This window comes from Artemia sp. Qi Xiang Cuo, chromosome 16, assembly GCF_049724085.1.
Source record: "Artemia sp. Qi Xiang Cuo chromosome 16, ASM4972408v1, whole genome shotgun sequence".
NCBI lineage: Eukaryota > Metazoa > Arthropoda > Branchiopoda > Anostraca > Artemiidae > Artemia > Artemia sp. Qi Xiang Cuo.
The window spans coordinates 55,486,921-55,498,829 of NC_142809.1; the positions used below are offsets into that span (position 1 = coordinate 55,486,921).

The following is an 11,909-nucleotide window of genomic DNA, read 5'->3' on the forward strand; positions in this document are numbered from 1 at the left end:
AGAGAAATTTGTTTGTGTTCAGTAAAAGTATGTTAGTATTAAGGTAAAATATCATTACTTTGATGAGAATGTTTGTTAGTGTTAAGCAAAACTTGCTACTTCTGACAGAAAAGTTGTTATCACAATCAAAAGATGTTACTTCTACGAAACAATTTGATATCTTTGACAGAAAACTTGCTAGTTCGAACAGAAAAAGTGTTATCACTGACGAAAAATATTATTTCTAAGAAAAATTTGTGTGTTCAGTAAAAGTATGTTAGTATTAAGCTAAAATATGGTTACGTTGAGGAGACGATTTTTGAGTGTTATGCAAAACTTGATACTTCTGACAGAAAAGTTGTTATCACAATCAAAAAATGTTACTTCTAAGAAAAAATTTGGTATCTTTGATAGAAAACTTGCTAGTTCGAGCAGAAAAAGTGTTATCACTGATGAAAAATATTATTTCTAAGAGAACTTTGTGTATGTTCAGTAAAAGTATGTTAGTATTAAGGTAAAATATCGTTACTTTGATGAGAATGTTTGTTAGTGTTAAGCAAAACTTGCGACTTCTGACAGAAAAGTTGTTATCACAATCAAAAAATGTTACTTCTACGAAAAAATTTGGTATCTTTGACAGAAAACTTGCTAGTTCGAACAGAAAAAGTGTTATCATTGATGAAAAATATTATTTCTAAGAGAAATTTTTGTTTGTTCAGTAAAAGTATGTTAGTATTAAGGTAAAATATCGTTACTTTGATGAGAATGTTTGTTAGTGTTAGGCAAAACTTGCTACTTCTGAGATAAAAGTTGTTATCACAATCAAAAAATGTTACTTCTAAGAAAAAATTTGGTATCTTTGACAGAAAACTTGCTAGTTCGAACAGAAAAAGTGTTATCACTGATGAAAAATATTATTTCTAAGAGAAATTTGTGTGTTCAGTAAAAGTTTGTTAGTATTAAGGTAAAATATCGTTACTTTGATGAGAATGTTTGTTATTGTTAAGCAAAACTTCCTACTTCTGACAGAAAAGTTTTTATCACAATATAAAAATGTTACTTCTACGAAAAAATTTGTTATCTTTGAAGGAAAAGTTGCTAGTTCGGACAGAAAAAGTGTTATAACTGACGAAAAATATTATTTCTACGAGAAATGTTTGTGTGTTTAGTAAAAGTCTGTTAGTTTTATGGTAAAATATCATTACTTTGATGAGAATGTTTGTTAGTGTTAAGCATAACTTGCTACTTCTGACAGAAAAGTTGGTATCACAATCAAAAATGTTGCTTCTAAGAAAAAATTTGGTATCTTTGATAAAAAACTTGCTAGTTCGAACAGAAAAAGTGTTATCACTGATGAAAAATATTATTTCTAAGAGAACTTTGTGTGTGTTCAGTAAAAGTATGTTAATATTAAGGTAAAATTTCGTTATTTTGATGAGAATGTTTGTTAGTGTTAAGCAAAACTTGCTACTTGTGACCGACAAGTTGTTACCAAAATCAAAAATGTAACTTCTAAGAAAAATTTTTGTATTTTGGACAGAAAATTTGCTAGTTCTAACAAAAAAAGTGTTAACGAAAAATATTATTTGTAATAGACCTTTGTGTATGTTCAGTAAACATTTAATAAAAAAGCCTTTTGAAAGTATTGCTTGGTGATGGGAAATTCAAAAAGCCATAAAGTAAAGTTGTGTTAAAAGGATGAGTACTTCAAGTTGTAAAATTGGCTTAGGAGGGACATTACGTACAGAACTTGTTCTGAAAATAATATAAGAAAAGCCTTTTGTAAAGTTGTGTGTGAAAATGATAGGTATTTCAACTTGTAAAATGGGTTTAGGAAGGACATTATGAAAGGAGCTTGTTCTGAACTACCCTTTGAGTAGTATTGCTTTGTGTTGAGGTGTCCAAAAAGTTATAAAGTAAAGTTGTGTGTGAAAAGAATTGGTACTTAAACTTGTAAAATGGGCTTAGGAATGACTCTAATAAAATAAATGGTTATGAAATGCCTTTAAAAGATTTGCCTGGTGTTGAAGAATTTAAAAAGCTGTAAAGTAAAGTTGTGGGTGAAAAATGATGGGTACTTCAACTTTTAAAAATAGGTTTAGGATGGACATTAAGAAAAGAACTTGGTCTGAAAGGTATTTTGAAAAGTATTGATTCGTGTTCGGAATTCATAAAGCTGTAAAGTAAAGTTGTGGGTGAAAAGGATGGATGCTTCAAGTTGGAAGATGGGTTTAGGAGGAACATAAAGAAAGGAACTTGCTCTGAAATGCCTTTTGAAAAGTATTGCTTGGTGTTGAGGTATCCAAAAAGTTGTAATGTAAAGTTGTGGGTGAGAAGGATGTGTACTTCAACTTAGAAAGTGGGTTTAGGAGACACATTAAGAAAAGAACTTGTTCTGAAATATCTTTTGAAAAGTATTACTTGATGTTGGAGCATTCAAAAAGCTGTAAAGTAAATTTGTGGGTGAAATGGATTGGTCCTTTAACTTTGAAAAAGGGTTTAAAGGGACATTAAGAAAGGAACTTGTTCTGAAATGTCTTTTGAAAGGTATTTCTTGGTGTTGAGGTATCCAAAAAACTGTCAAGGATAGTCTCGGGTGAAGAGGATGGATCCTTCAAATTGTAAAATGGGTTTAGGAGGGACATTAAGAAAGGAACTTGCTCTGAAATGCCTTTTGAAAAGTATTTCTTGGTGTTGTGGCATCCAAAAAGCTGTAAAGTAAAGTTGTGGGTGAAAAGGATGGCTACTTCAAGTTGGAAAATGGGTTTAGAAGGGACATTAAGAAAGGAATTTGTTCTGAAATGTCTTTTGAAAGGTATTTCTTGGTGTTGAGGTATCCAAAAAGCTGTAAAGTATAGTTTTGGGTGAAAAGGATGGATGCTTCAACTTGTAAAATGGGTTTAGGATGGACGTTAAGAAAGGAACTTGATATGAAATGACTTTAGAAATGTATTTCATTGTGTTGAGGTATCCAAAAAGCTGTAAAGTAAAGTTGTGGGTGAAAAGGATGGCTACTTCAAGTTGGAAAATGGGTTTAGATGGGACATTAAGAAAGGAACTTGTTCTGAAATGTCTTTTGAAGAGTATTTCTTGGTGTTGAGGTATCCAAAAAGTCGTAAAGTAAAGTTGTGGGTGAAAAGGATGGGTACTTTAACTTGTAAAATGGGTTTAGGAAGAAAATTACCCTAAGGATATTATAAAGCCTTTTGAAAAGTATTGCTTGATGTTGGGGTATTCGAAAAGCCTTATAGTAAAGTTGTGGGGGAAAAGATGAGTACTTCAACTTGTAAAATTGGTTTAGGAAGGACATTAAGAAAAAAACTTGTTCTGAAAAAATATAATAAAACCTTTTGAAATATGGGGACCCTTATGTATTTCATATGCACAAAAAAGTATTAACAAAATGGGGATGGGGCTCTTTGGGGACCCGGGAGGACCTTTGGGGGTTCGGGGGCCCTTTGGGGGCCGGGTAGTCCTTTGGAGTGCCTGGGGGCCCTTTGGGGGCCCGGGGGACCCTTTGGGAGCCCGGGGGACCCTTTGGGAGCCCGGGGGAACGTTTGGGGGCCGGGGCCTTCCTTCGGGGTTGCGGTAGGGGACCTCACGACACTCTTCAAATGGAACTTGTGTATTATAACGACCACACTCAAAACCTCTTCTAAAACATCTTCTAAAATCATCTTTTAAAATGTCTCTACCTGTTTCGCCGAAATAATTCCCTAAAATGTCTAAAACGGTTTCATCCAAATAACCCCTAAACGTAATTTCAGCGCGTTACTTATGTTTTTGGCCTCCCTGCACGATCATCTTTAAAATTACTTTGACACCTAAATCACATATTAATCTCTTCATCTCTAGGATCAAAACATTCGCCGGATTTTCTTGGAGAACTGTTTCCAAGGCAGAGTTTATTAATATCTTTGGAGTTCGACCAGTAAAATTGTATCCGTGGCGAAGTTTTTTAATGTCTGACAGATGATGTCATGGTTGATTGATTTGTCAAGAAAGGGGAATTAATTTGTTGTTTCTAAGGGGAATTATTGATTCACGAGAGGAAAACACGTAATCCTGTTTCCTATTCCTGGATCTTAACATTCGCTCCGAGCTTGCACTTACAACAACAACAAAACAAGATCTTGAAAGATGTTTCATTGGCCCTGACCCCGTTTAGACTCAATAATCCAGAAAACATCCATCAAAGTGAGAATAAATCCTGTTTTTTCATTCTCACTGACAAAAACCATAAAACAGACCTAAATTGATATTGACATCCATGAAAAACCTCAAATAAATTGACCAACACACATAACCGTCCAAGAAACATCCATAAAAGTGAGAAAAATCCTGTTTTTTCATTCTCACTGACAAAAAACATAAAAACATGCATAAATTATGTAAGAAAGTTGTAGGTGGCAGCAGGGGTGTCGCGTGGGACCTCATGAGGCCTTTCTACTCCCATTGTCGATATCTCACTCTTTACGCTTAAGTTCGAAATTTGTTTCAATTCTTTAATAATAACTCGTTAATTACAAAGGCCGTTTAATGAGAATAAATAGCTCTTTTGAAACTACTAAAAAAAACTTTAGCGTAATTTTTAGTTGAAAAATTTTGATAATATACGACTACTAGTTTGATAGATTACTCTAGAAAAAACAGACTTGCCCTTCTTTTGCCCTCTGCGAAAAAGTGACTGCCCTTCTAGTGAATAATCTCTTGTTTGTATATAGTGGCTATAGAAATCTCATACTTATTGATTTACAATGTATAATTTTCATCAAGACTGCATAAGGTTTTGGCTGATTTTTAACTTTTGTTTTTTAATATATCTGTATTTTTGTATGCTAATCGCTTTTAATGGAAGACTTTAAAACAATTGAATCTCAAATTGAAGATCAGCCAAAACCCTTTGTTCTGTCCCCTTCCCCACAGTGGCGGATCCAGGGGGCGAGGGGGGTCCCTCCCCCTTAACGTAGTCTAAAGCAGTGTAATTTACCTAATTAACGCAAGATTGCGTCAATTAAACTTGCTCCTAACGCAAGTTTATCGGATCAACCTATTTGATCCGATAAACTTGTCTTTAATCCTACTTATTGGATTATGTAGGATTTCTAAAAAGGGGATTTTGAGGATTTCTCAAAATTTAGTGTTCCAACGTTGAAGCCCAGTTTCGCGTTCAAGAGAAATCTGACTTGTCTACCCGTGAAAAGATCTATTGTCGCTTATGTTTCTACGTTCTTTGGAGCACTCGCACCTCGGTCCGGGTTTTTATAATGGGTGAGATAGGAAATGATCATACTGCCTATAATTTATATACAGTGGTCATGAATTAACCCAAAAATCTAGATCATACCTTAGTTCTATGACTATCTACATTAGTTCTGCCCTAAGATGGAGTGAATATCACGAGTGAAAATGACATCATTTTATACATTCCTTGTTTCTAGTGTTTCTAGTGCATTTTAAGTTCTTGTTTCTAGTGCTATGAGTCCCTCTTTGTTTGCAGTTTGTCACTATAAACTGTTCGATTCAGTGTTCTCTTAAACGGTATTGAGGCTATACTAATCAACACCAGTTTTTAAACTCAAGTTTAGCATTCAGGTGGGCAGCTTCACTTACCTTGGTAGCATTATTAGTAAAAATGGTGGGAGCAGTGAAGGTAGAATAGCCAGGGCTTAGGGTGGTTTTTCACAGTTAAAAAAAGTTTGGAATAGTAGTAAGATAAGTCTGCAAACCAAGATTAGAATGTTAGAAGCTACTGTGATGACAGTAGTCAAATATGGCTCTGAAGCATGGGCGCCTCGAAAAGCGGATGAAGATTTGCTAGATGTTTTCCAGAGAAATTGCTTAAGGATTACTCTGGGTACCTAGCTGACTGACCGTATTTCAAACAATAGGCTGTATGAAAAAGGTGGTTCAATACCGCTCTCCAAGGCTATAATACAAGAAAGGTTGAGGTGGCTATGGCACGTTGTGCGGATGAAGGATGACAGATTGCCAAAGATTATTCTTTTTGGCCAACCGTCTAGGGCTAAGTGGAAAGCAGGTCATCCTCGTCTGGGGTGGGAGATTCTTCGGTAAGTTGTTAGCAGTAGTAGAATAACATCATTTTAGTCATTCTTAAAATTATACTACTACTACTAACAACTCACCGCAGCACCAAGCCGCCTGAGGGCAACACAGCAACGCACGCTCCTCCTCCACCCCAATCTATTCAAAGCCTCCCTTTTTACACCTGCCCACGAAGTTCCCATTTCCTTTAAATCTTTCTTTATGACGTCCTCCCACCCCAGACGCGGACGACACGCGGACGACCTGCTTTCCGTTTAACCCTAGACGGTTGGCCGAAAAGAACAATCTTCGGCAATCTGTCATCCTTCATCCGCACAACGTACCCTAGCCACCTCAACCATTCTCTTAAAATTATACTCTTTCATATTATCAAAAATTATCATTTAATTAATTAAAATTATCAATTAATTATCATTTAAAATTATCATTTTCCTAACTCTTAAAATTATGAACCATTTAAAATATTGTTATCGGCTTTAATTTTATCTAGAGCTTTACAACTTTATTTATTTTTATTTTTTATTTTTTTTAACTGAAAGTAAGTTGAAATATAGGCCTACTCCAATTCTTAGCTATTTACAGGTAAAAGAAGCTTCACTCACCCTGTCCTCTGCAACACCCCCTCTTTGTGTTGGATACTCCCAATCCATGTCGAAGCCATCAAAACCATATCTTTGCAAGAAAGGCACTACACTATCAACAAAACCACGTCTCCTTTCTGGTTGGGATGCCATCTAAAATTGAATTTTAAATGTATTCCTTTCAATCTAAATGTAAAGGTAAAATTAGTTGCATTAAACCAGCGATATTAAACCAAAAACGTAAACAAAAGATTTATAAGGTACAATTAGGACGAAAGTATATTGTTTGTAGAGGGTATAATAAGTAGGCCGGCATGCTGGAATTTTATTTCGAAGGGGGGAGATCCAGGTTGCTAAAAAAGGAGCATTAGACAAATCATATGAAATAGATGCGAGCAAAAGAAAAAAACTAATAAAATCCCGATGTATATAGGAGTAGAGATGCCTTATTGAGTCCGATCCCTCACCCCTGCTGCCACCTACAACTTTTTTACATAGTTTAATGAGGACAGGGTCAATGACCTCTTTCTCCATGACCTCTTTCTCCCGGCGCGTTTTTGGCACGCTCTTAACGAATGTCAATGTTGTTATTGTTTCCGAGCCAAATGTCAAGGTCAATGTTGTTGTTGTTTTGAACAGAGTCATATGGGGACCACGTGGTTAATGGGGTCAATGTTATTGTTGTTGTTCTGGACACGCTCTCAGCGAATGTCAAGGTCAATGTTGTTGTTGTTTCCGAGCCAACTTTCTTTTCAGTCTAGAGTTGGCAGTCAGAGTGAAAGGATTGAAAAATGAATAAATTTGTGAAAGAGAGACTTAGATCAGTGTTTATAGAAAAACATTTGATTTTGATGATGATTTTCTCGACTTATCTCTTCAACTTTTAAAATGTGATTCAAATGCTTATACTCAATTTATTGATATCTTGATCACGACACGTCAGAATCATATTGTGGATTTACTTTCATTGCCAATGTAGATGGCTCCTCCTTCGAAAGAGGCAACTTCACAGAGTTACTCCTCTCCCTTTCCTACACTTTGAATTTATGACACGAGGAGGATCAGTTTCGTTTTAGCTGTGAGAGAGTTAGCATCGGAAACCAAAATGTTCTATATATGCCCATTTTTTATGTACACTCTTGGCAGTTGGAATCAATGCGAGAATTGTACAACTATTGATGACTATGATGAAAAGTGTAAATTATGTAATCCTTGCAAATTACATAGAGGCTATGCTGTACAAATTAAAGGATGTAATTCATGTCTTGAAGAGGTGTGTGATCCGGAAATAGTATTTGTTGTTGTTATTCGAGCCAAATGTTATGAGTTCCCGGGAAACAGCTAGATCCCCCTTCTCAGCCAATCAGAGGGCTTTGTTTACATAACAATTTGACCTAGATATTTCGTATATAACGGGCATGCAATGCGATTCAATTATCAGAAACTATTGTGACACAATTGAAAATAAAAATGTACTTACATTGCTAATTGCGGCTGCCATGGAAAAACAGGAACTTTGACACTTCCTTCTTGTTGTTGTTCAAGCCAGATGTTACGAGTTTCCGGGAAACAGTATTTGTTATTGTTGTTTCCAATCCAAATGTTATGAGTTCCCAGGAAACAGTTAATTTATGTCTGACAGATGACGTCAAGTTAATTAATGTCTTTGCATTTCTAAAGAGAATTTTCTAGGAGAAACAGTTAGATCACACATGATGTCATGATTGATTGATTGACATGAAAGGGGAATTAATTTGTTGTTCTAAAGAGAATTGATTCAAGAAAGGGAAATTAATTTGTTGTTTCTAACAAGAGAATCGTTTCCGAGCAGACGTTTTGATCTTAGCGCGCGAAAAGGTTTCCAAATAATTTGAAATGCATTGGCACAGAGATACCAAACAAAAGGAACATGCCGAAATTCTGTTTAGTGATAATTTTGGCGAAACTGTTTTAGCTATTTTATGGAACTATTTCGGCGAAACAGCTAGAGACATTTTAAAAGGTGATTTTTGAAACGATTTTGGAAGAGGTTTTGAGTGTGGTCGTTATAATACACAAGTTGTATTTTAACAGTGTTGTGAGGTCCTCTACCCCAACCCCCAAGGCTTCTCATTCCCCACCCCAACCCCGAAGGAAGCCCCCCGGCCTCAAAGGTCCCCCAACCACCCAAAGGGCCACCCGCGCCCCCAAAGGCCCACCCAGACCTCCAAAGGCCACCCCCGGGCCCCCCAAAGGCCCATCGAGCTCCCAAAGGACCAACGGGGTCCCAAAGCGCCCCCAGACCCCAAAAAGGCCATACCCGAGCCCCAAAGGCCCTCCCCAGTCCCTAAAGGTCTACCAGACACCCAAAAGCCCTCCCTGTGCCCCAAAGGCTATCCCCGGGCCCCCCCAAAGCCCCATCGAGCTCCCGAAGGACCAACAGGGTCCCAAAGGCCCTCCACCGGTCCCCAAAGGTCCCCCAGGCCCCCAACTGCCCCCCCGGACCTCCGAAGGCCCACAGGGCCCCCAAACGACCACCGGGCTCCCAAGGGCCCCCCCCCGGTCCACAAAGGTCCCCCGGGCTCCCCAAAGACCACTCAATCCTCAAGGGCCTCCGGATCCCCAAACGCCCTCCCTGGACCCCAAATGTCCTCCCCCGGTCCCCATACATTCACACAAAAAATTACACACACACATAAAATTACACACACACACAAAAACTCACACACACACACCAAAACTTACAAACACATGAAAAATCACACACACACACAAAAAATTACACACACACACACACAAAAACTTACACACACACACACACACACACACACAAACACATGCACACGCAAAAATACACACACACACACACACACACACAAAAATTACACACACACACACACACACACGACAACACAAACACACAATAAAAAAATTAACCAAAAGCAAAAATTACACACACACACACACAAAAAAAAAAAAATGAACAAAAAAAAAAACACAAAAACAAAAACACACACAAACAATTACACACAAACACACACACACACACATACACAAGAAATACACACACACACACACACAAAAACAAACACACAAAAACCAAAACAAACACACACGAAAACAAACAATCACACAAAAAATAACGTTCAAACAAATACTTACACACACACACACACACGCACAAAAAAATGACACAAACAAAAACTTACACACACACACTCCAAAAAAAAAACACACACAAAAAAAAACACACACACACACAAACACACACACAAACTTACACATGAACACAAAAAACTCACACACACACGCACAAAAACTTGCACACACACAAACACACACTAAAACTTACACACAAACGACAAAACTTACAAACACAAAAACTTAAACACACACACACACACACAAAAACTTACACATGCACACGAATACTGACATGCACATAAAAACTTACATGCACACATAATCTTGCACAAACACACACAAACACAAAACATAAAAACACACACACACTAAAACACACACAAACAAGCAAAAACAAACACACACACAAAAAAAAAAACACACAAACAAAAACAAAAAAACAATGAAACACAAAAACAAACAAACACACACGCACAAACACAAACACACACACACACACACACACACACAAAACTAACACACACACACACACAACACAAAAACTTACACACACACGCCAAAACAAACACACACAAAAACATAAACAAGCACACCAAAACATACACACACACACACACGAAAAATAAAACACACACTCAAAAACTGACACACACACACACAAAAATAAACACACACACTTACACACACACAAAAAAATACACACACACACACACACACAAAAAATTACAAAATCACAATAAATCTTAAAATCTCACAAAAAATAACAATAACACAAAAAAATACAAACACACAAACAAATAAAAAAATAAAAAACACACACTTACACAAACTACAACACACAAACACACTCAAAAACTTACACACACACACAAAAAAAAAAACACTAACAAAAACCACATAAATAAAACAAGATAACAAAATATAACTAACAAAACTGCAAAAAATCATACACACACACACAAACACAAACTACCAAATAATAACGCAAGAACACAATTAAAAGCAAACACAAAAAGACACACACACACACACACACACACACACACACAATAAAACACACAAACAAACAAACACACACACAAAAAAACACACACACACACACACACACACACAAACTAACACAAACACGCAAAAAATTACACACAAACAAACAAACACAAACACACAAAAACTTACAAACACACTCAAACAATTACAGTCACAAACAAACTTACAGTCACACAAAAACTTACACACCCACAAAAACTAACACACACACACACAAAAAAAACTTACAACCACACACAAAATCATAGACACAAACAAACTAACACACACACACAAAGTCTTAGACACACAAAAAATAACACGCACACAAAAAAACAAACACCCACAAGCAAAAACTAAGATTCACAAAAAAACTTAAAATCAAACACAAAACAACACAAACGTACAAAAAATAACACACACACACACAAAAACATACACACACACACAAAATCATAATCACCAACACAAACATACACACACACACACACACACACACACACACAAAATTACAAAAGAACAAGAACAAATACAATCAAACACACAATTACACACACACACACACACACACACAAAAACAAAAACACACAATAAAAAAATAAAAAGAAAAAACAAGAAAAAACAAAAACACACACACACAAAAAAACACACACACACACAAACACACAAAACTTAAACACACAAAAACTTAAACACACACACACAAACACACACAAACTAACACACACACACACAAACAACTAAAAACCACACACAAAAGCTTAGACAAACAAAACTTACACGCACACACAAAAACTTACACACACACTCAAAACCTTACATGCAAACAAAAACTTTCATTCACACAAAAACTTACACACACACACAAAAACTTACACACACACACACACAAAACTTAAACACACACACAAACATACACACACACAAAAAAATAAACACACACACTCACATACACACACACAAAAACTAACACAAGCACACAAAAAACTTACAAACACACACAAAATCTTAGACACACAAAAACTTACACACACACACACAAAAACTTACACCCACACACAAAAACTTACATGCACACAAAAACTTACATTCACACAAAAACTTACACACACACAAAAACTTACACACACGCAC

The 11,909-nt window shown here is 36.4% G+C and overlaps 1 protein-coding gene across 1 annotated transcript in view; it reads right to left on the bottom strand.

Annotated features, from left to right (window-relative positions):
- Nucleotides 1-11,909, bottom strand: part of LOC148943112 (acidic mammalian chitinase-like) — a 79,222-nt gene that overhangs the window by 60,592 nt on the left and 6,721 nt on the right. The window contains exon 2 of the mRNA XM_089102439.1: nucleotides 6,648-6,779. Coding sequence (XP_088958565.1) covers nucleotides 6,648-6,779 — 132 coding nt within the window. The remainder of the gene's footprint in view (nucleotides 1-6,647; nucleotides 6,780-11,909) is intronic.